At 42.5% G+C, this 25,929-nt stretch overlaps 1 protein-coding gene across 5 annotated transcripts in view; it reads left to right on the plus strand.

Moving 5' to 3' along the window:
- Nucleotides 1–25,929, plus strand: part of marchf8 (membrane-associated ring finger (C3HC4) 8) — a 309,683-nt gene that overhangs the window by 136,488 nt on the left and 147,266 nt on the right. Inside the window, exon 1 of one of the 5 annotated variants that reach the window (XM_061910244.1) lies at nt 18,331–18,504. The exons of the other annotated variants lie outside the window; for them this stretch is intronic. Within the exon in view, the coding sequence (XP_061766228.1) occupies nt 18,502–18,504 (3 nt within the window). The 5' untranslated portion in view covers nt 18,331–18,501. Of the gene's footprint in view, nt 1–18,330; nt 18,505–25,929 lie in introns of those variants that run through there. 5 annotated transcript variants of the gene reach the window in all.

Consider the following 25,929-nt stretch of genomic DNA (forward strand, 5'->3'; position numbering starts at 1 on the left):
AATGACTCTTACCATAATATGTTTTGTTAACATACCAGGCACCTTCTCAGTTGGTTATTTATGCCTCATATAACGTACACTTTTTCAGCCTGTTGTTCGTTATTCTTTATTTATTTTAAATTGCCTTTCAAATGTCTATTTTTGTTGTTGGGTTATATCAAATAAATTTCCCCCAAAAAAGCGTCCTATACTCCGATGCGACTTACATATGTTTTTTTTCCTTCTTTATAATGCATTTTCAGCCGGTGCGACTTATACTCCGGAGCGACTTATAGTCCGAAAAATACGGTACTTTAAAAAAATCTCGTTTCGTTTATATAGTTCTACCCAAACATTCACTGTATTTTCTGGACCATGGGGCGCACCGCATTATAAGGAGCACTGCCAATGAGCGGGTCTATTCAGGTCTTTAAAGGGGTCATACTATGATTTTTTTCTAAATGGAAAACACTTCCTGGTGGTCTACACAACATGTAATGGTGGTTATTTGGTGAAAAAGTTGCATAATTATTTTTTACAGATTGATTGATTGATACTTTTATTAGTAGATTGCACAGTTCAGTACATATTCCATACAATTGACCACTAAATGTTAACACCTGAATAAGTTTTTCAACTTTAAGTCGGGGTCCACGTTAATCAAGATCGTCTTCAAGCCGCTTTCTGACAGTCGCCGTTTTGTGGGCGGTCTTATTTTACATGCCTCACCTTCGGCAGCGTCTTCTCCCCGTCATCTTTGTTGTAGCGGTGTAGCGTGCAAGGACGATGGTGGAAGAATTGTCAAAAGATGGAGCCAACTGTTTTAATGACATTCAGACTTTACTTTAATCAATAACGGAGCAGCATCTCCTTTATCCAGAAACAATACAGTAAATGTGTCCGTGAAAAAAACGACCGGCCGGAACTCTCTAATAACTAAAGTTCTGTGGGTGAATAATGTAAACTCACTACACTGGTAGTTTTTAGCATATAAGTTAGAACTTTGCACTACTTTGTGTTAGAAAGGGCAACAGCGGAGGATGAATGCCACATAAGAAAAATAAGTATCAACTACGGTATCGGCACGGACTACAGTGGCGGACTTGCGCACATTTTCAGGACTTATGCAGATCTCAAATACACATCAGCAGGTACCAGATGGTAAGAAAAGTTGTTTTGCATAATATTGTGAAACAAAACACCAGATAATTTATCTGCTAATGGGTGCCAGGGGTTCAATCCCGGGCTCAGGATCTTTCTGTGTGGAGTTTGCATGTCATCCCCGTGACTGCGTGGGTTCCCTCCGGGTACTCCGGCTTCCTCCCACTTCCAAAGACATGCACCTGGGGATAGGTTGATTGGCAACACTAAATTGGCCCTAGTATGTGAATGTGAGTGTGAATGTTGTCTGTCTATCTGTGTTGGCCCTGCGATGAGGTGGCGACTTGTCCAGGGTGTACTCCGCCTTCCGCCCGATTGTAGCTGAGATAGGCACCAGCGCACCCCGCGACCCCAAAGGAAATAAGCGGTAGAAAATGGATGGGATGCCACTCTGCTGTTTTATACACACACCATAGATGTTAATATGGACACTACCTTCTCCCCCTGGTGATAAAAAAAGGTATAACAGTCATTACTTTAGCTTTCACTGTTATGCTGATGACACCCAACTCTACATGCCCCTAAAGCTGACCAACACGCCGGACTGTAGTCAGTTGGAAGCGTGTCTTAATGAAATTAAACAATGGATGTCCGCTAACTTTTTGCAACTTAATGCCAAAAAAACGGAAATGCTGATTATCGGTCCTGCTAGACACCGACCTCTATTTAATAATACAACTTTAACATTTGACAACCAAATAATAAAACAAGGTGACTCTGTAAAAAATCTGGGTATTATCTTCGACCCAACTCTCTCCTTTGAGTCACACATTAAAAGCCTTACTAAAACGGCCTTCTTTCATCTCCGTAATATCGCTAAAATTCGCTCCATTTTGTCCACTAAAGACGCCGAGATCATTATCCATGCGTTTGTTACGTCTCGTCTCGATTACTGTAACGTATTACACGGCCACGCAGTGGAAGAGTGGCCGTGCGCAACCCGAGGGTCCCTGGTTCAAATCCCACCTAGTACCAATCTCGTCACGTCCGTTGTGTCCTGAGCAAGACACTTCACCCTTGCTCCTGATGGGTGCTGGTTGGCGCCTTGCATGGCAGCTCCCTCCACCAGTGTGTGTGAATGTGTGTGTGAATGGGTAAATGTGGAAGTAATGTCAAAGCGCTTTGAGTACCTTGAAGGTAGAAAAGCGCTATACAAGTACAACCCATTTATCATTTATAGTTGCTGTGATCTTTCAGAAATGTATGATGGGGGGTTGGAGTGTTGGGTGGGACGCAACTGCATAACTACTGCGACAAAATTATCACCCCCTTGTGGTGGGAAATTATAACAGTCATAACTTCCATACACATCCTCTGATCTTCCTGAAATTTTTGTTGGTGGGTGGGAGTATTTGGTGGGACGTAAATGCCTCATTGCAGTGGTGCCAATATTGCCCCCTTGTGGTGGAAAATTAACAAAATAATATTTAAGTTCAAGCTCGTTCAATGCCTGTTGCAGCTTTAAAGGCCTACTGAAATGAGATTTTCTTATATAAACGGGGATAGCAGGTTCCTGCTATGTGTCATACTTGATCATTTTGCGATATTGCCATATTTTCGCTGAAAGGATTTAGTAGAGAACATCGACGATAAAGTTCGCAACTTTTGGTCGCTAATAAAATGTGCGCGTAACGTCACGGTTTGTAGGGCTCCTCACATCCTCACATTGTTTTTAATGTGACCCTCCAGCAGCAAGAGCTATTCGGACCGAGAAAGTGACAACTTCCCCATTAATTTGAGCGAGGATGAAAGATTCGTGGATGAGGAAAGTTAGAGTGAAGCACAAAAAAAAAAAAAAAAAAGGCGACGGCAGTGGGACCGTTTCAGATGTAATTAGACACATTTACTAGGATAATTCTGGAAGATCCCTTATCTGCTTATTGTTTTAATAATGTTTTAGTGAGATTATAAAGTCATACCTGAGAGTCGGATGGCTGCGGTGAACGCCAGTTGCTCTCAGAGAAGCCAATGGAGGAGCCAAAATCACAGCTGCCTTTTGGAGCTGCAGGAGGAGGTCTCGTAATCCACTGAAGTCTCCGGTAAGAGCCAACTTAATATCACAATATTCCCATCCAAAAACTTGCTGGTTGATGTAGAGAAACATCTTCGCTTGACCGCTCTGTGTTAAAGCTTCACAACAAACAAAGAAGCACAGGCTGTGTTTCCGTGCTAAAGGCAGCTGCAATCCACCGCATTCCGCCAACAGCATTCTTCTTTGACGTCTCCATTATTAATTGAAAAAATTGCAAAAGATTCAGCAACACAGCTGTCTAAATTACTGTGTAATTATGCGATGAAAAAGAGATGACTTTTAGCCGTGTGCGGTGCCGAGACGTCACGAACACGCGTCATCATACGTGTCGTCATTCCGCGACGTTTTCAACAAGAAACTCCGCGGGAAATTTAAAATTGTAATTTGGTCAACTAAAAAGGCCGTATTGGCATGTGTTGCGGCTTAGCTCGGTTGGTAGAGTGGCCGTGCCAGCAACTTGAGGGTTGCAGGTTCGATTCCCACTTGTGCCATCCTAGTTACTGCCGTTGTGTCCTTGGGCAAGACACTTTACCCACCTGCTCCCAGTGCCACCCACACTGGTTTAAATGTAACTTAGATATTGGGTGTCGCTATGTAAAGCGCTTTGAGTCACTTGAGAAAAGCGCTATATAAATATAATTCACTTCACTTAATATTTCATCATTGATATATAAACTATCAGACAGCGTGGTCGGTAGTAGTGGGTTTCAGTAGGTCTTTTATACTCTCATTGAAGCCCGTTTGAGGGTATTTCAGGACCCTGCCAGCAGAGGGTGGTAGAGCAAAAGGTGCACACTCGCTCTGGTTGATTCGCTTTTACTTTCTGAGGCAATACAAAATCATCCTACTTATGCTGCATCTCAATTTTCCGATTAGTTTCATCCTCCTACCGCTGATACAAATAAAGAAATGTTCCCTGGCTTCAAGTCTCCAGCTTGTCATGTTTGTAAATACCAGCTAATTAAATCAGAAATATTCCACATTTTCATTCACATTCTGAGCTTGGAGCTTTGAGCATTTCCAGGCATTCAAAATGTAAAATCTTTCTTTGAGTAAATCCTGGGCATGACGCTTGTCTGATGAACAGCCTTTAGATCTAAATTGCCACTGCTGCTTTCGACCGAATTTATGGAAAAGGCAACAGTGCCTTTTTTTTTTCAAGTTTTCATATTTATATCAACATCCTTCAGCAATGATTGCATCGAGGTTTATTCTTGAGTAAATTCAATGTTACTTGCCTCGCATAAGTGTAGACTAAATTTGCATCTCATTGCGAAACTGAACTTTAGAAAGATTTAAATGGGAATTCAATCTGAATTTCTGTGGATTGTGAGTTGTTTTTTTTTGCTAATTATATATCATTGAAGGGTCTGTTTTTAACAAAAAGTGTGTGAGCAAACACAGAAAATGCTCTCTATGCTGTTGTTGTTGACGGAAGTAGCTATTCACCCAGGAAATAAATCAGGGTGATGTTTAAAATGACCAACATGGTGCAGTTGGGGGAGTGGCCGTGCCAGCAACCTGAGGGTTTCTGATTCAATCCCCACCTTCTACCAACCTCGTCATGTCCGTTGTGTCCTTGAGCAAGACTCTTCCCCTTTGCTCCTGATGGGTCCTGGTTAGGGTTTTGCATGGCAGCTCACGCCGTCTGTGTGAATGTGGAAATAGTGTAAAAAAGATAAATAAATTAAAGTTAGAGTACCAAAAGTAAAGCTAATGTACCAATGATTGTCACACACACACACACACTATCACCCTCGATCACCCCCAGGGAGGTGAGGGGAGCAGTGAGCAGCAGCGTCGGCCGCACCCGGGAATCATTTTGGTGATTTAACCCCCCCAGTTCCAACCTTTTGATGCTGAGTGCCAAGCATGGAGGAAATGGGTGCCATTTTTACAATGTTTGGTATGACTTGGCTGGGGTTTGAACTCACGACCTACCGATCTAAGGGCGGACACTCTAACCCATGGGTGTCAAACTCTGGCCCGCCGTGTAATTTCATTTGGCCCTTGAGGCAGTAGAAATTAACATTAGAGCTGGCCCGACGGTTTTATACAGCGGTGGTGCTGCTGTAACGCCGCATTCACCACTAATACTCATACTTGTCAACCCTTCCGATTTTCCCGGACTTCCAAATTTCAGTGCCCCTCCCAAAAGTCTCCCGGGGTAAACATTCTCCCGAATTTTTCCTCATTTCTACCCGGATGACAATATTGGGGGCGTGCATTAACGGCACTGCCTTTAGCGTCCTCTACAACCTGTAGTCATGTCCGCTTTTCCTACATAGAAATAGCGTGCCAACCCAGTCACATAATATATGCGGCTTTAACACTCACACGCACACAAGTGAATGCCATGGTCAACAGCCATACAGGTCACACTGAGGGTGGCCGTATAAACAACTTTAACAATCTTACAAATTATATATATATGTTTATATATATATATATTTTTATAGGGACGGCGTGGCGCAGTGGAAGAGTGGCCGTGCACAACCCGAGAGTCCCCGGTTCAAACCCCACCTAGTACCAACCTTGTCATATCCGTTGTGACCCTTGAGCAAGACACTTCACCCTTTCTCCTGATGGGTGTTGGTTAGCGCCTTGCATGGCAGCTCCCTCCATCAGTGTGTGAATGTGTGTGTGAATGGGTAAATGTGGAAGTAGTGTCAAAGCTCTTTGAGTCCAATGAAGGTAGAAAAGCGCTATACAAGTACAACCCATTTATTTATTTATTCATCTATTTAAATATGCACCACACTGTGAACCCACACCAAACAAGAATAACAAACACATTTCGGGAGAACATCTGCACCGTAACACAACATAAACACAACAGAACAAATACCCAGAACCCCTTGCAGCACTAACTCTTCCGGGACGCTACAATATACCCCCCCAAGCAATAATTAAGGTTTTACTCATGCACTTTCTCTTGCTACTTCAAGGCTTGAATGTTTGATTAATTTGTTATTGTTATTTTATTTGCAAATTTATTATTAGCCTGTGGAAAAAGTTTTATTTTGATATTTACCTCAGAGGGCTGCAAATAGAAAAGGGTCATTCAATTTTTATTTAAATTTTATTTTAGATGCCATTGCTATTTTTTAATGATTATTATTTGAAACTCGATTTTGCATGTCACTATAAAGTTATATAAGCCTTGCTTGTTCAATATTCAATGCAGAACTTGTTTGGGTCCCTATTAAAAGGTTAATTTGTTCAACCTTGGCCCGCGGCTTTGTTCAGTTTTAAATTTTGGCCCACTCTGTGTTTGAGTTTGACACCCCTGCTCTAACCACATATGAGAAAGTTCACAACAAATTCAAACGCGGACACCATATGAATGTTAGTGCTTCTACAATACATGAAAGTGCTAAAAACATACCGGTGTAGTGAGTTTGTATTATACACCCAAGGAACTTTAGTTATTAGAGTTCGGGTCGGTCGGTTTTTCACGAAACACATTGCCGGTGTTGTTTCCGGATGAGATGCTGCTCCGTTGATTTAAGTAAAGTCTGAATGTCATTAAAACAGTTAGCGCCATCTTTTGACACTTCTTCCACTCCCGTCTTTGCATGCTACACCGGTATAATAAATATGACGGGGAGAGGACGCTGCCGAAGGTGAGCCACATAAATAAGATCGCCCACGAATTGGCGCATCCTGAAGCGACTTGAAGATGATCTGTAAAACATAATCAATGCAATGTTTATAAATTATATGCAATCTGTTGTTTCCCTAATTTTTTTGTTGTTGTACATGGATGAGGGTGTGTGCTGCTGAGCTCGACTTGGGCATTATCTGGACTGGACCTGGTTTTAAAAACCTTTAGACAAGTCTAATTTCATTGACAACCTGGTCTGGTAAAGATAAGGTCCTTTTTTATTTTATAATTAAAATAAAATAAGGTAAATAAATAAATACCGTTGTGGTGAAGAAGGAGCTGAGCCGGAAGGCAAAGCTCTCAATTTACCGGTCGATCTACGTTCCCATCCTCACCTATGGTCATGAGCTTTGGGTCATGACCGTAAGGACAAGATCACGGGTACAAGCGGCCGAAATGAGTTTCCTCCACCGTGTGGCGGGGCTCTCCCTTAGAGATAGGGTGAGAAGTTCTGCCATCCGGGAGAAACTCAAAGTAAAGCCGCTGCTCCTTCACATCGAGAGGAGCCAGATGAGGTGGTTCGGGCATCTGGTCAGGATGCCACCCGAACGCCTCCCTAGGGAGGTGTTTAGGACACGTCCAACCGGTAGGAGGCTACAGGGAAAACCCAGGACACGTTGGGAAGACTATGTCTCCCGGCTGGCCTGGGAACGCCTCGGGATCCCCCGGGAAGAGCTAGACGAAGTGGCTGGGGAGAGGGAAGTCTGGGCTTCCCTGCTTAGGCTGCTTCCCCCGCGACCCGACCTCGGATAAGCGGAAGAAGATGGATAAATTAATTAAAAAAAACAATAGGAAGTTCCTGCAGTCCTGGGTTCAAATCCAGGCTCGAGATCTTTCTGTGTGGAGTTTGCATGTTCTCCCCGTGAATGCGTGGGTTCCCTCCGGGTACTCCGGCTTCCTCCCACCTCCAAAGACATGCACCTGGGGATAGGTTGATTGGCAACACTAAATTGGCCCTAGTGTGTGAATGTGAGTGTGAATGTTGTCTGTCTATCTGTGTTGGCCCTGCGATGAGGTGGCGACTTGTCCAGGGTGTACCCTGCCTTCCGCCCGAATGTAGCTGAGATAGGCGCCAGCGCCCCCCGCCACCCCAAAAGGGAATAAGCGGTAGAAAATGGATGAAAGAAGAAAGTAAAATAATATAAAGCAATTACCGTATTTTTCGGACTATAAGTCACAGTCTTCTCCACAGTCCAGCTGTGGAGACCCGGCCAAACCAAAAAAAAAAAATCGCGACTTATAGTCCGAAAAATACGGTACATAAAAAAATAGTAATTAATGATAATGTTAGTGGACCGGCGGCACACGCAATCATGTGTGTTTTAGGGACTGTGTCCCTTGCAGACTGTGCTATACATGTTGTGGGAACCAGAATTTTGGTAGCAGAAAGAAACAACCCTTGTTTGTGTGAATGAGTGTGAATGGGGGGGGGCTGATGCACTAATTGAAAGTGTATCTTGTATTTTTTTATGTTGATTTAATAAAATTTTTTTTAAAAAAGACCGCCCACAAAATGCCGCATCCGAAAGCCCATCCATCCATTTTTCTACCGCTTATTCCCTTTGGGGTGGCCGGGGGCGCTGGTGTTTATCTCAGCATCCGGAAGCGACTGTCAGAAAGCGGCTTGGAGATGATCTGTAAAACATAATCCATGCAACATTTTGACCAAAGAACCACCACGCCATGTTAAGAAAATGTTTTCAATTTAGAAAAAAAATAATAGTAATATTATTTGTATTTTTTTTTATTTTATTTTATATATTATTTTATGCGCCCTATAATCCGGTGCACCTACTGTATGTATGAAAAAAGATCAAAAATAGACCATTCATCTGCGGTGCGCCCTATGTAAGGAATAAGTTTGGGTGAGCTTACCCACCTCGAAGCTATTTTATTTGGTACATGTGTAATGATAAGTGCCATCGTTACCTACTGCCCTGCTATGTGTTACAATTGTTTCAGTCCATACGCAAATTTTTTTCCTGCTTGATTTGGTTCATAATTCAGTGAAGGCTGTGTTCTATGAGCCAGGTGACCTCCTGCAAAACTCTAGAAAGGCTTCCCCCGAGGTCACTTTGACCTGCTCTGTGGTGAAGTTGGATGCAAAAGGTTTAGATGCAGGGGAGGAAGCTTTGTAACTTTGCACTTCCTCCTGCTGAGCCTCGGCGTCCTGTTGGGAAGCAGCGTGCAAGCTCAGAATCCCGATCGGTTCTTGAGAAGCAGGGAAAGCTGGTGTGTTTTTTTTTTTTTTTTCGTCCGACGTTACTGCCTAAAGTTTTGCCTTTCCCACTCGCCTGTCGTCAGTAATGGTGCACCATCTGTTTACCTGCCAGCAGGTGATGACTGATGAATACGGGAGAGGGAGTGTAGGCGGGTGTGAGGTCTTTCCTGCTGTTTCGGCTGACGAAGATTCATATGAAGCATTTCTGGCTACCACTTACATGTCTCAAAGTCCTAATTAGCTGCAAAAATCCAAAATGGTCTTTGAAGATGCTAAATCTGCCTTTTCCACCTCTTATGCTTCACTATTATTTGAGCGCGACATGATAGGCGTCTTATTTACGTGCATCAGGCCGCTATGTATTCAGAGACTAAAGCCCAACCTATTGATTTAGTTTCCAAGAAAGTGCACTGCAACTGTGATTATGTCGTCTGTTCGTAAAAGCAGCGTGTTCATGTTGTGAATGCTTAAACTACTTTTAAGTAGTGTGGCGTCGGAGCCGTTTCTTCTCATCACCTTAAGCCAGGGGTATCAGACACGCGGCCCCCACCTTAATATGAAAGTTTGATGTTAGTGTGGCCCGCACTTTTTATATGAACGGCGCTTGACAGTGTTGTGTTATTTGGGTCCAAAATGGCTCTTTCAGCGTTCTGGGTTGCCTACCCCTGCATTAGTGGAAAAGCGGTAAATGAGTGAAAGCGACAGAGACGTGCCATGGAGACGAGGGTTTTGTTACGTGCCTGGCTGCAGTCACACCGCGACACCTGTCCGTCAGTAATAACAGTCCCCGATAACCTGGACCAATTCAAACCGTTATTTGTTTTTTTTAATTGTACATGTGCAGTGTGGCAAAAAAGTATTTAGTCAGCCAGCGATTGTGCAAGTTCTCCCACTTAAAATGATGACAGAGGTCTGTAATTTTCATTATAGGTACACTTCAACTGTTAGGGACAGAATGTGAAAAAAAAAATCCAGGAATTCACATTGTAGGAATTTTGAAGAATTTATTTGTGAATTATGGTGGAAAATAAGTATTTGGTCAACCATTCAAAGCTCTCACTGATGGAAGGAGGTTTTGGCTCAAAATCTCACGATACATGGCCCCATTCATTCTTTCTTTAACACAGATCAATCGTCCTGTCCCCTTAGCAGAAAAACAGCCCCAAAGCATGATGTTTCCACTCCCATGCTTCACATTAGGTATGGTGTTCTTGGGATGCAACTGAGTATTCTTCTTCCTCCAAACATGACAAGTTGAGTTTATACCAAAAAGTTCTATTTTGGTTTCATCTGACCACATGACATTCTCCCAATCCTCTGCTGTATCATCCATGTGCTCTCTGGCAAACTTCAGACGGGCCTGGACATACACTGGCTTAAGCAGGGGGACACGTCTGGCATTGCAGGATTTGATTCCTTGTTGGCGTAGTGTGTTACTGATGGTAACATTTGCTACTTTGGTCCCAGCTCTCTGCAGGTCATTCATCAGGTCCCCCCGTGTGGTTCTGGGATTTTTGCTCACCGTTCTCATGATTATTTTGACCCCACGGGATGAGATCTTGCGTGGAGCCACAGGTCGAGGGAGATTATCAGTGGTCTTGTATGTCTTCCATTTTCTGATAATTGCTCTGACAGTTGATTTTTTTCACACCAAGCTGCTTGCCTATTGTAGATTCTCTCTTCCCAGTCTGGTGCAGGTCTGCAATTATTTTCCTGGTGTCCTTCGACAGCTCTTTGGTGTTGGCCATAGTGGTGTTTGGAGTCTGACTGTTTGAGGCTGTGGACAGGAAGTATAGATAACGAGTTCAAACAGGTTCCATTAATACAGGTAACGAGTGGAGGACAGAAGAGCTTCTTAAAGAAGAAGTTACAGGTCTGTGAGAGCCAGAGATCTTCCTTGTTTGAAGTGACCAAAAACTTATTTTCTACCATAATTTACAAATAAATTCTTTAAAATTCCTACAATGTGAATTCCTGGATTTTTTTTGTTCACATTCTGTCCCTCACAGTTGAAGTGTACCTATGATGAAAATTACAGACCTCTGTCATCATTTTAAGTGGGAGAACTTGCACAATCGGTGGCTGACTAAATACTTTTTTGCCCCACTGTATTTCTATATGATGCCGGATAACACTCCGGGAACCGTCACTTTTTTTGCGGTCGCTATCCCGGTACTTTCCCGGCTATTATCCGCCGACCGCCATATTGCTGCAGGGAGGAAAAGCGGAACGACACACATTGCGGAAATAACATTATTCTCCGTGCGTCGGCTAAATACAAATATATTCCACAACCCCAAACATGTCTTTTTCAAAGCCTGCAGTGAAGAGAAGGGTTAGTGATGTGCAAAGACAATTCCAGGAAAAGTGGGAGGTGCAATATTTCTTTGTTGAGCACATCGGCACCCCGCTGTGTCTTATTTGCACGGAGAAAGTTGCGGTGCCCAAGGAATACAATTTGAAGCGTCATTATACAACTACACATACTGAGTGAGGAGACCCCTGCCTTAAAGGGGAACATTATCACCAAACCTATGCAAGCGTCAATATATACCTTGATGTTGCAGAAAAAAGACCATGTATTTTTTTAACCGATTTCCGAACTCTAAATGGGTGAATTTTGGCAAATTAAACAGCGGTTCTGACGTCACCGAGGCAACACACCCGCCATATTAATTTTCACATTACAAACACCGGGTCTCAGCTCTGTTATTTTCCCTTTTTTTCGACTATTTTTTGGAACCTTGGAGACATCATGCCTCGTGGGTGTGTTGTCGGAGGGTGTAACAACACTAACAGGGAGGGATTCAAGTTGCACCACTGGCAAGAAATCTGCCGCCAGACCTTCATTGAATGTACCAAAATGTCTTCACATTTGACCGGCGGTGCTAAGACAGACATGGCACAGAGATGTATGGATAACCTGCAGATGCATTTGCAACGATTAAGTCAACGAAATCACAAAGGTGAGTTTTGTTGATGTTGTTGACTTATGTGCTAATCAGACATATTTGGTCACGGCATGACTGCCAGCTAATCGATGCTAACATGTTACGCTAATCGATGCTAACATGCTATTTACGCTAGCTGTATGTACATTTGAAACTAGATACCCACATTTAATGCGAAACAAACACTTACCAATCGACGGGTTTAAGTTGCTCCAGTGTCACAAGATGCGAAAGTCCTGATCGTTTGGTCCACACATTTTACCGGCGATGCTAATAAGGCAGCCATGCTATGGGCCACTTCATTAGGTACACCCACGCTATGGCCGAATAGCGTCAATAGCTATTCGCTCAATAGCTTCAATTTCTTCTTCAATTTCGTTTTCGCTATCTGCCTCCATACTCCGACCATCTGTTTCAATACATGCGTAATCTTTTGAATCGCTTAAGCCGCTGAAATCCGAGTCTGAATCCGAGCTAATGTCGCTATATCTTGCTGTGGTAACCGCCATGTTGTTTGTATTGGCAGCCCTGTGTGACGTCACAGGGAAATATGGTTACTGGTTTCGAAGATAGCGAAAATAAGGCACTTTCAAGCTTTATTTAGGGATATTCCGGTAACATTTTGAAAAAAACTTCAAAAAATACAACAAGCCACTGGGAACTGATTTTTATTGTTTTTAACCCTTTTGAAATTGTGATAATGTTCCCATCCATCTTCTTCCGCTTATCCGAGGTCGGGTCGCGGGGGCAACAGCCTAAGCAGTGAAACCCAGACTTCCCTTTCCCCAGCCACTTCGTCTAGCTCTTCCCGGGGGATCCCGAGGCGTTCCCAGGCCAGCCGGGAGACATAGTCATCCCAACATGTCCTGGGTCTTCTCCGTGGCCTCCTACCGGTTGGACGTGCCCTAAACACCTCCCTAGGGAGGCGTTCGGGTGGCATCCTGACCAGATGCCCGAACCACCTCATCTGGCTCCTCTCCATGTGAAGGAGCAGCGGCTTTACTTTGAGTTCCTCCCGGATGGCAGAGTCTCTCACCCTATCTCTAAGGGAGAGCCCCGCCACACGGCGGAGGAAACTCATTTCGGCCGCTTGTACCCGTGATCTTATCCTTTCGGTCATGACCCAAAGCTCATGACTATAGGTGAGGATGGGAACGTAGATCGACCGGTAAATTGAGAGCTTTGCCTTCCGGCTCAGTTCCTTCTTCACCACAACGGATCGGTACAACGTCCGCATTACTGAAGACACCGCACCAATCCGCCTGTCGATCTCACGATCCACTCTTCCCCCACTCGTGAACAAGACTCCTAGGTACTTGAACTCCTCCACTTGGGGCAGGGTCTCCTCCCCAACCCGGAGATGGCATTCCACCCTTTTCCAAGGCGAGAACCATGGACTCGGACTTGGAGGTGCTGATTCTCATTCCGGTCGCTTCACACTCGGCTGCAAACCGATCCAGTAAGAGCTGAAGATCCCGGTCAGATGAAGCCATCAGGACCACATCATTTGCAAAAAAGCAGAGACCTAATCCTGCGGTTACCAAACCGGAACCCCTCAACGCCTTGACTGCGCCTAGAAATTCTGTCCATAAAAGTTATGAACAGAATCGGTGACAAAGGACAGCCTTGGCGGAGTCCAACCCTCACTGGAAATGTGTCCGACTTACTGCCGGCAATGCGCACCAAGCTCTGGCACTGATCATACAGGTATCGGACCGCCACAATAAGACAGTCCGATACCCCATACTCTCTGAGCACTCCCCACAGGACTTCCCGAGGGACACGGTCGAATGCCTTCTCCAAGTCCACAAAGCACATGTAGACTGGTTGGGCAAACTCCCATGCACCCTCAATGTTCCCCTTTAAGCCAAACAAGGTCAGCGAGGTTATAAACAGCGCTCTGAAGTCGGGAGGTCTGCACCGTTGTCCGCATCTCAATAACTTTAATGGGTCCTCATCGGGCGCGTACATGCATGCTGCAATGTTTAATTAAGCAAAGGAGACTTTTTGTGTTAACAGCCCTCCACTGCAACTTGACACATTGAGAATGCATTGATCCACGCAGCTTGCAAAATGGCTTACTGCGCTGCTTTATGAGCCTGGACAAATGCTAATCTCTTTTAGAGGCCGTAGCTAGCAGGAGGTGCTGGTACTGATAAGCGGAGTCTCTCACACAAAAATGCTGCACTGGTTTTTTGCAACTTTTTCGCCTTCCTAACTCACTTTGGGCTGATGAGGACTGCACAACTGGTGGTTGTAAGATAAGTGCTGTGTCTATAGTATGTGCTGCATACTTATTTTTGAGTGCTATCCTCCATTACTTCCAACAATCTGTTCCAAGGTCCCGGTCCAAAAAGTTTAGAAACATTCTTAGCTGACACAAGTATAAGAATAGGTTTAAATACAGTTGATAGACTAAAGCTTGGGTCACCAACGTGGTGCCCGTAAGGACCAGATTAGTCGCCCGCTGGCCTGTTCTAAAAATAGCTCAAATAGCAGCACTCACCAGTGAGCTGTCTCTATTTTTTAAATTGTATTTATTTACGAGCAAGCTGGTTTTGCTTTGCCCGACATTTTTAATTCTAAGAGAGACAAAACTCAAATACAATTTGAAAACCCAAGGAAATATTTTAAAGACTTGGTCTTCACTTGTTTAAATAAATTCATTATTTTTTTTGCTTTGCTTCTTCTAACTTTCAGAAAGACAATATTAGAGAAAAAATACAACCTTAAAAATAATTTTAGGATTTTTAAACACATATACCTTTTTACCTTTTAAATTCCTTCCTCTTCTTTCCTGACAATTTAAATCAATATTCAAGTTTTTTTTTTATTATTGTAAAGGATGATAATTTAATTCTTCATTTTAGTTTCTGTTTTTTTGATGAATAATATTTGTGAAATATTTCTTCAAACTTAATATGATTAAAATGACAAAATCTGTAGAATCAAATTTAAATCTTATTTCAAAGTCTTTTAAATTTGTGTTAAAATTTTTGTTCTGGAAAATCTAGAAGAAATAATGATTTGTCTTTGTTAGAAATATAGCTTGGTCCAATTTGTTATATATTATAACAAAGTGCAGATTGGATTTTAACCTATTTAAAACATGTCATCAAAATTCAAAAATTAATCTTAATTAGGAAAAAATACTAATGATGTTCCGTAAATTCTTTTTAAAATTTTTTAAAAAAGATTCGAATTGGCTAGTTTTTCTCAATTTTTTTCGGTTGAATTTTGAATTTTAAAGAGTCGAAATTAAAGATAAACTATGTTTCAAAATTAAATTTTCATTTTTTTTTGTGTTTCCTCCTCTTTTAAACCGTTCAATTAAGTGTTTTTTTTTCATAATTTATTCTTTATAAAAAAACCTTCCGTAAAAGAAAAAAAAATTTAGGACGGAATGACAGACAGAAATACCCATTTATATATAATATAGATTTATTTATTAAAGGTCAATTGAGCAAATTGGCTATTTCTGGCAATTTATTTAAGTGTGTATCAAACTGGTAGCCCTTCGCATTAATCAGTACCCAAGAAGTAGCTCTTGGTTTCAAAAAGGTTGGTGACCCCTGGACTAAAGTATGAGAAGTAAAATAGACACTTTCAGAGCAAAAGTAACATTAAACATGACACACTTTTCGTTTAATGTCAAAATGCTTCTCATCAAGCAACATTGGTTGCAAAAGGGAGATGGGAAAAGTAAGCCCACCGTGACATCATGTGACTGACAACAGACCTGACTTTAAAGGCCTACTGAAATGAGATTTTCTTATTTAAACGGGGATAGCAGGTCCATTCCATGTGTCATACTTGATCATTTCGCAATATTGCCATATTTTTGCTGAAAGGATTTAGTAGAGAACATCGACGATAAAGTTTGCAGCTTTTGGTCGCTAATAAAAAAGCCTTGCCTGTACCGGAAGTAGCAGACGAAGTGCGCGTGACGTCACGGGTTGTGGAGCTCCTCACATTGTTTACAATCATGGCCACCAGCAGCGAGTGCGATTCGGACCGAGAAAGCGACGATTTCCCCATTAATTTGAGCGAGGATGAAAGATTTGTGGATGAGGAAATTTAGAGTGAAGGACTAGGGGAAAAAAAAAAAAAAACAGGCCAGTGGAAGCATTTCAGATATTAGACACTTTTACTAGGATAATTCTGGAAAATCCCTTATCTGCTTATAATGTTACTAGTGTTTTAGTGAGATTGTATAGTCGTACCTGAAAGTCGGAATGGTGTGGTGACCCCCAATTCCAACCCTTGATGCTGATTGCCAAGCAGGGAGGTAATGGGTCCCATTTTTATAGTCTTTGGTATGACTCGGCTGGGGTTTGAACTCAAGACCTACTGATCTCAAGGTGGACACTCTAACCACTAGGCCACTGAGGTATCATATGAGAAAGTTCACAGCAAATTCAAACGCGACAGGATAATATCAATAATTACAACACAACCTTTAGCTACAGCACAGCACAATTGCAAACACCACAAAAAATAAGAACGCCGCAACAAAATACGCAACGGACACAACGGAAGTGACAACAGAGCAAGTTTAGCTGACTTGAACCAACTCCCTGAACATTGTGTATTACAAACCCCGTTTCCGTATGAGTTGGGAAATTGTGTTAGATGTAAATATAAACGGAATACAATGATTTGCAAATCCTTTTCAACCCATATTCAGTTGAATGCACAACGAAAACAACATATTTGATGATCAAACTCATAAACTTTTTTTTTTTGGGAAATAATAATTACCTTAGAATTTCATGGGTGCAACACGTGCCAAAGTAGTTGGGAAAGGGCATGTCCACCACTGTGTTACATCTCCTTTTCTTTTAACAACACTCAATAAACGTTTGGGAACTGAGGAAACTAATTGTTGAATCTTTGAAAGTGGAATTCTTTCGCATTCTTGTTTTATGTAGAGCTTCAGTTGTTCAACAGTGCGGGGTCTCCGCTGTCGTATTTTACGCTTCATAATGCACCACACATTTTCCATGGGAGACATGTCTGGACTGTAGGCGGGCCAGGAAAGTACCCGCATTCTTTTACTATGAAACCACGCTGTTGTAACACGTGGCTTGGCATTGTCTTGCTGAAATAAGCAGGGGCGTCCATGATAGCGTTGCTTGGATGACAACATATGTTGCTACAAAACCTGTACGGACCATTCAGCATTAATGGTGCCTTCACAGATGTGTAAGTTACCCATGCCTTGGGCACTAATACACCCCCATACCATCACAGATGCTGGCTTTTGAACTTTGAGCCTATAACAATCCGGATGGTTATTTTCCTCTTTGTTCCGGAGGACACTACAGTTTCCAAATATAATTTGAAATGTGGACTCGTCAGACCACAGAACACTTTTCCACCTTGCATCAGCTCGGGCCCGGCGAAGCCAGCGGCGTTCCTTGGTGTTTTTGGTAAATGGGTTTTGCTTTGCACAGCAGAGTTTTAACTTGCACTTACAGATGTAGCAACCAACTGTAGTTACTGACAGTGGTGTTATGAAGTGTTACTGAGCCCATGTGGTGATATCCTTTACACACTGATGTCGGTTTTTGATGCAGTACCGCCTGAGGGATCAAAGGTCTGTAATATCATCGCCTATGTGCAGTGATTTCTCCAGATTCTCTGAACCTTTTGATGATTTTACGGACCGTAGATGGTAAAATCCCTAAATTCCTTGCAGTAGCTCGTTGAGAAATGTTGTTCTAAAACTGTTCGACAATTTGCTTACAAATTGGTGACCCTCACCCCATCCTTGTTTGTGAATAACCTAGCACTTCATGGAAGCTGCTTTTATACCCAATCATGGCACCCACCTGTTCCCAATTAGCCCGCACACCTGTGGGATGTTCCAAATAAGTGTTTGATGAGCATTCCTCAACTTTATCAGTATGTATTGCCACCTTTCCCAACTTCTTTGTCACGTGTTACTGGCATCAAATTCATTGAACATCAAATATGTTGTCTTTGCAGCATATTCAACTGAATATGGGTTGAAAATGATTTGCAAATCATTGTATTCCGTTTATATTTACATCAAACACAATTTGCCAAGTCATATGGAAACGGGGTTTGTAAGTACCACCTGAAAAACATTGTCAAAATGAGATGAATAATGTCTAAATCAGACTTAGAAAAACTAATCCATGCCTTGGTCTCCAGCAGGTTAGACTACTCTAATGGGCTTTTCATTAAGCTCACTAAACGAGCTGTGGAGCAGCTGCAGTATGTCCAGAATGCAGCTGTTTGAGTCCTGACTAGAACCGGTAAATATGACCATATTAGTCCAGTGCTTAGGTCACCGCACTGGCTTCCTGTTGCTCAGAGAATAAATGTTAAAACAGCTCTGCTTCCAGAATGTACAGTCTTGTCATTGTCTTGTGCCAAAGTACCTCTCTGACATGTTAGAGCCATTTGAACCATCTCGACCTCTGAGAACCTCAGGGACTGGTACCGAAAGTCAGGACCAAACATGGTGAGACTGGCGTTTCAGTTTTATGCTCCTAAAATCTGGAATAGTCTTCCAGAAAATGTAAGACAGGCTTTACACATTGGCAACGTTCAAATCCAGCCTAAAAAAAACACTTATTTAACTGTTTGTATGACAACTGAAGGTATTTTGTCGACACTCTTTGATGGATTTTAATTTTGATTGTTTTTCATGATGATTTTATTTTCTGATTTTAATTGAATTATGATTTTTTTTCACAATTACAATTTTTGACTTTTTGTAATTTTCTGTAAAGCACTTTGAATTGCCTCATCTAAAAATTATGTTCCATAAGTAAACTGGCCTTGCCTAATAGTTTTATTGAAAAAGTATAACAAAGTTATTAATAACTGAAAAAGTGGTCACACTTTATTCATTACATCGTTTTCAAGTTCCTGTCTCAGGAAGTCAGTGAGTCGCCGAAACATGTCTGCTGTTACTTTCGTTCCGTCTTTGTGTTGTAGTGTTTTGGCTTATAGTTGTTGTGTTATGGCTTTGTCATTCATTTTGTTGTGACTTTTCTCTGCTACCGTAGCTCTTTATTAAAATGAGAGTAGTAGCGGATCAATCAATCAATGTTTATTTATATAGGCCTAAATCACAAATGTTTCAAAGGACTGTACAAACCACTACGACATCCTCGGAAGAACCCACATAAGGGCAAGGAAAACTCACTTCCAGTGGGACGCCAGTGACAATGATGACTATGACAAACCTTGGAGAGGACCTCAAATGATGGCAACCCCCCACCTCTAGGGGACCGAAAGCAATGGATGTTAAGTGGGTCTAACATGATACTGTGAAAGTTCAATCCATAGTGGCTCCAACACAGCCCCGAGAGTTCAGTTCAAAGCGGATCCAAGGCAGCAGCGAGAGTCCCGTCCACAGGAAACCATCCCAAGCGGAGGCGGATCAGCAGCGTAGAGATGTCCCCAACCGATACACAGGCGAGCGGTCCATCCTGGGTCTCGACTCTGGACAGCCAGTACTTCATCCATGGTCATCGGACCAGACCCCCTCCACAAGGGAGGGGGGGACAGAGGAGAAAAAGAAAAGAAGTGGCAGATCAACTGGTCTAAAAAGGAGGTCTATTTAAAGGCTAGAGTATACAAATGAGTTTTAAGGTGAGACTTAAATGCTTCTACTGAGGTGGCATCTCAAACTGTTGCCGGGAGGGCATTCTAGAGTACTGGAGCCCGAACAGAAAACGCTCTATAGCCCGCAGACTTTTTTTGGGCTTTAGGAATCACTAATAAGCCGGAGTCTTTTGAACGCAGATTTCTTGCCGGGACATATGGTACAATACAATCGGCAAGATAGGCTGGAGCTAGACCGTGTAGTATTTTATACGTAAGTAGTAAAACCTTAAAGTCACATCTTAAGTGCACAGGAAGCCAGTGCAGGTGAGCCAGTACAGGCGTAATGTGATCAAACTTTCTTGTTCTTGTCAAAAGTCTAGCAGCCGCATTTTGTAGCAACTGTAATCTTTTAATGCTAGACATGGGGAGACCCGAAAATAATACGTTACAGTAATCGAGACGAGACATAACAAACGCATGGATAATGATCTCAGCGTCTTTAGTGGACAAAATGGAGCGGATTTTAGCGATATTACGGAGATGAAAGAAGGCCGTTTTAGTAACTTTTTTAATGTGTGCCTCAAAGGAGAGAGTTGGGTCGAAGATAATACCCAAATTTTTTACCGAGTCACCTTGTTTAATTTTTTGGTTTTCAAATGTTACATTGGTATTATTAAATAGAGGTCGGTGTCTAGCAGGACCGATAATCAGCATTTCTGTTTTTTGGCGTTAAGTTGCAAAAAATTAGCGGACATCCATTGTTTAATTTCATTAAGACATGCCTCCAGCTGACTACAGTCCGGCGTGTTTGTCCGCTTTAGGGGCATGTAGGGTTGGGTGTCATCAAAACATCAAAATACTGCTCATTGTAGAGTGATTTGCCCTGAAACCGGACCGAAAGGGATCACAGAGATTGTTAGATGCTAAGTGTTGTGCAAAAATGTTTTCAAAGTTTTTAGAGATAAAGGGAAGGTGGTCAGAATCGAGGTTAGGTCCTTTGACCAGAGAGTGAATAACCGCTGTTTTGAATGCTAGGGGAACGGTACCCGAGGAAAGTGATAAGTTAATATTTAGCCCTGATGTTCCTAATATCACAAACAGCTCATTGATAAGTTTCCCTGGAAGTGGGTCGAGTAAACATGTGGTCTGTTTTGTCCCATTTTCGAGTCGCAGAAGTTCCTAAAATGTTATTTTACAAAAAGAGAGATTCTTTTGGAGCTCGATATCCGTCATACATTTGTATCTGCGTTAATAGAACCCACTTGGAGCTGGGAACGCACCATTTTCAATCTCCTTTCCAATGAGTCCAATTTTCTGAGTAAAAAAATGCATAAAGTCATCAGCCGAGTGGGTGGAAGTACTGAGAGAAGTCCCTTGTTGGGTTAGCGATGCTACTTTGTTAAACAAATATTTAGGAATGTTTTATTGAGGTGGATGAGATTTGAGTAGTAATTAGTTTTAGCTAAGGTAAGCGCGTATTTATAAGTCTTTCAACTATCACTCCGTGATTGAAAGAAAACGCAAGTTTAGTCGCATGCCATTTGCGTTCCAGCTTTCTACATGATAGTTTGAGAGCTCTGGTTTCTTCTGTGAACAACGGGGTACGGTACGCCTTTTGAGAGGCTTTTTGTAGCTACAGTGGGGCTATACTATCAATGGTAATTTTGCAGGGCATCGTTAAAGTTATTAGTGAGGTTATTGATAGAGCCCACATAATCTGGGAATGGTGGCAATACAGAGGGCAGTAGGCCGGCAAAAGTCATAGTTGTGGCAGCATTAATGTGGTGGCTGCTAAAGCATTGGTTATTAGTAGTTTGTTGACAATGTGTCAGAACTTCAAATTTTACAGGGTAGTGATCGGACACTAGTGTATGGGAGTGCCATAACTTTGGACTAGATCTATCGATGCATGGGTTAATTTTCTATTTAAGACAAAAGCTATCAAATATATCCTGGAGCGCCACACATAAAGGCTGTGATGTTGTATTCATTTAAATATTAAAATCCCCCATCATAATTATATTATCTGTGTGTGTCACTAGATAAAAAACAAACTCTGAAAATTTGCTGATAATGTCTGAATAGGTCCCAGGGGGGTGATAGATAGCAGCCAGATGGAGAAGTTGTAGTGTGATAAACCTCACACTAAACACCTCAATAATATGTATTATATAGGTAAGGGCTTTGGAAACGAGTTTTTAATCGTCAACGACAAACATCTTTTGGAAAAAGTGTTACAAAACAAGCAAACACATTCGGATTTAACCAATGCATGCTGCCTTGCATACTGTAGTTATTTTGAACATAATTTTTGTGCAAATTTTAGGTTCTTTCAAATCTAAAATTATTATTATTATTATTATTATTATTATTATTATTAAGGTTTATTTGAAATAGGAATGGATACGAAAAACATAGACATCTGAAACAGTTATCCAATGTATACATCATAGTGTTTGTATTCAAAGCTAATTTATGACATTTGTCCCAAACAACAACAACAACAACAACAACACAGATCCAACATCATTAAAACAGGTTTTAATAGATGTCATCAGTGTTTGAACCTGACCTGACACTCTTGCTTGGTATACTTGCTCGCCCCAACGTAAACTATTTTTACATAACACCTAACCGCTTCAGTGGCCTAGTGGTTAGAATGTCTGCCTTGAGATCGGTAGGTTGTGAGTTCAAACCCCGGGCGAGTCATACCAAAGACTATAAAAATGGGACCCGTTACCTCCCTGCTTGGCACTCAGCATCAAGGGTTGGAATTGGGGGTTAAATTACCAAAAATGATTCCCGGGCGTTGCTGCCCACTGCTCCCCTCACCTTCCAGGGGGTGATCAAGGGTGATGGGTCAAATGTAGAGAATAATTTCGCCACACCTAGTGTGTGTGTGACAATCATTGGTACTTTAACTATATTTGCTCGCCTAACAGAATTGCTATTGTGACATCCGATGGACACTTTTAGAACAGCAGTTTCTTTATTTTAAAAATACAGCTCAATTTTACACTTAGCAAATCCATCTTGCGGGCCGGATTGAACCTGTTCGTAAGCCTGATCCGGCCCGCGGGCTGCGTGTTTGACATCTCTGCCTTCGAATATGTCTACATACGCAAGAAAAAAACCATGTCGCGCACACTTTTACACAGTCTTATTATTATAAAGCTTCCCTCTAGTGAATTTTGTGCACTTGAGCTTCACCTTGTTGTCCTCCCTACTCATCCCATCTATTCCTGTGCACTTAAGATGTGACTTTAAGGTTTTACTACTTACGTATAAAATACTACACGGTCTAGCTCCAGCCTATCTTGCCGATTGTATTGTACCATATGTCCCGGCAAGAAATCTGCGTTCAAAAGACTCCGGCTTATTAGTGATTCCTAGAGCCCAAAAAAAGTCTGCGGGCTATAGAGCGTTTTCCGTTCGGGCTCCAGTACTCTGGAATGCCCTCCCGGTAACAGTTCGAGATGCTACCTCAGTAGAAGCATTTAAGTCTCACCTTAAAACTCATCTGTATACTCTAGCCTTTAAATAGACCTCCTTTTTAGACCAGTTGATCTGCCGCTTCTTTTCTTTCTCCTATGTCCCCCCCTCCCTTGTGGAGGGGGTCCGGTCTGATGACCATGGATGAAGTACTGGCTGTCCAGAGTCGAGACCCAGGATGGACCGCTCGTCGGGACCCAGGATGGACCGCTCGCCTGTATCGGTTGGGGACATCTCTACGCTGCTGATCCGCCTCCGCTTGAGATGGTCTCCTGTGGACGGGATTCTCGCTGCTGTCTTGGATCCGCTTGAACTGAACTCTCGCGGCTGTGTTGGAGCCACTATGGATTGAACATTCACAGTATCATGTTAGACCCGCTCGACATCCATTGCTTTCGGTCCCCTAGAGGGGGGGGGGGGTTGCCCACATCTGAGGTCCTCTCCAAGGTTTCTCATAGTCAGCATTGTCACTGGCGTCCCACTGGATGTGAATTCTCCCTGCCCACTGGGTGTGAGTTTTCCTTGCCCTTTTGTGGGTTCTTCCGAGGATGTTGTAGTCGTAATGATTTGTGCAGTCCTTTGAGACATTTGTGATTTGGGGCTATATAAATAAACATTGATTGATTGATTGATTGATTATTGGTGAGTAGGCCATAAATGCAGGATGCATTTAAGGATCACCAGTTGGACAGTCATGAGGGAAGATGGAGACGAGGAGTCCAAAGGAGAAGGTGAAAATGGATCAGATTCAGTAAATGTTTTATCATCACTGTCACAGAGAACAGCAAAATTGAGTTAGTAGCATCAACACTGCATAGTTTGAGGTAAAGTGCCATATCTTCTTAAACCCCAAAATAATCCAGTGTAAACATTTAACAGATTTAAGAGATTTTGACATCCTTGCGACAATGCAACAGATACTTGGAGATGGTGACCAGAATGCAGCATTGCAAAGTCCAGTTCAGAGCTATGGTTGGTGGATGTGGTTATTGTTCATGGGAGGGGAGTAGTGTTCAGCAGCCTTATAGCCAGAGGATACAGACTGTTGGACACATACTTGCCAACCCTCCCGGATTTTCCGGGAGACTCCGGAAATTCGGCGCCTCTTCCGAAAACCTCCCGGGACAAATTTTCTCCCGAAAATCTCCCGAAATTCAGGCGGACCTGAGTGAGGACAGCCTGTTTTCACGTCCGTTTTCCCACAATAAAAACAGCGTGCCTGCCCAATGAGGTTATAACTGTAGAATGATCGAGGGCGAGTTCTTGGTTTCTTATGTGGATTTATTGTTAGGCAGTCTTATTAACGTCCTCCCAGCGCGGTAACAACACACAACAGCAGCAGTCACGTTTTCGTCTACCGTAAAGCAGTTCGTCTGCCGTAAACAGCAATGTTGTGACACTCTTAAACAGGACAACACTGCCATCTACTGTACATGCATATGTGACAATAACATCTATGGCTTTTAAAGAGTGCAGTGAAGATCTTCCTCAGGAAGCAAAGATTGACCGGTTTTGGGCCATGCTAGGGAGGGATGGAAGATTCCAGACTCTAGTGCAGGGGTGCCCATTACGTCGATCGCGAGCTACCAGTCGACCGCGGGGGGTGTGTCAGTCGATCTCCAGCCAGGCTTTTAAAAAAAAATAGACCTAAAAATTAGTGATCATCAATCTTCACCAAGACGTCACTTAAATGACATTCACGGTACCGGAGGGTCTTGTGAGATGACGCTGGCTGCTGCAAGATCATTATTATGAAAATATGGCCGAGAGGAAGGCGAGAAACACTTTTTATTTCAACAGACTCTCGCGCCGTACCTTCCGTCAAAACTCTAAAGGCCGACTGCACATTTCCTATCTTCACAATAAAAGCCCTGCTTCATGCTGCCTGCGCTAACTAAATACAGAGTCTCGGAAAACTGGCGTGCACAAGCGATCCCTCAGAAAGCTGGCGTGCACAAGTGATGTGCACGCCAGCTTTCCGAGACTCTTATTCTGTTAGCGCAGGCAGCATGAAGCAGGGCTTTTATTGTGAAGATAGGAAATGTGCAGTCGGCCTTTAGAGTTTTGACGGAAGGTACGGTGCGAAAGTCTGTTGAAATAAAAAGTGTTTCTCGCCTTCCTCTCCGTCATTTTTTCATAATAATGAACTGGCAGCAGCCAGCGTCATCTCACAAGACCCTCGGGTGCCGTGAATGTCAATCAAGCAAGCTACGGAATTTGCCGCCAATGTTTTTCTTGTAAAGTGTATGGAAGCTGGATGAATTAGATGCCAAAAACCAACCACTTTCATGTGGTATTGTACAGAAAGGACAACTTTTTTTTTCCTCCATTTGAAAATGTGGGCGTTATCATCATTACTGTCTGATTCCAATCAATGCAAGTCATCAGAATCAGGTAATACACCAACTTATATTCTTGTCTTCGTGAAAGAAAGACATCTATATGTGTAACACAGGCTTGTATTATCATTAAACACATTTAACTCGTTTACAAAAATGTCTCTTTCATAAATAAATACATATAAATGATATATATAAATGAGGTAGATCCCCTCGAGTTGGTTAATTGAAAAGTAGCTCGCCTGCAGAAAAAGTGTGGGCACCCCTGCTCTAGTGCATTTGATGAAAGCCTTTCACCGTCATCTTTCGGGAATGTAAACAATGAAACACCGGCTGTGTTTGTGTTGCTAAAGGCGGGCGCAATACACCGGTTCCCACCTACAGCTTTCTTCTTTGATGTCATCATACTTCCGCGCGAAATTTAAAATTGCAATTTAGTAAACTAAACCGGCCGTATTGGCATGTGTTGCAATGTTAATATTTCATCATTGATATATAAA

Source organism: Nerophis ophidion, linkage group LG09 (assembly GCF_033978795.1).
Source record: "Nerophis ophidion isolate RoL-2023_Sa linkage group LG09, RoL_Noph_v1.0, whole genome shotgun sequence".
NCBI classification, from domain to species: domain Eukaryota; kingdom Metazoa; phylum Chordata; class Actinopteri; order Syngnathiformes; family Syngnathidae; genus Nerophis; species Nerophis ophidion.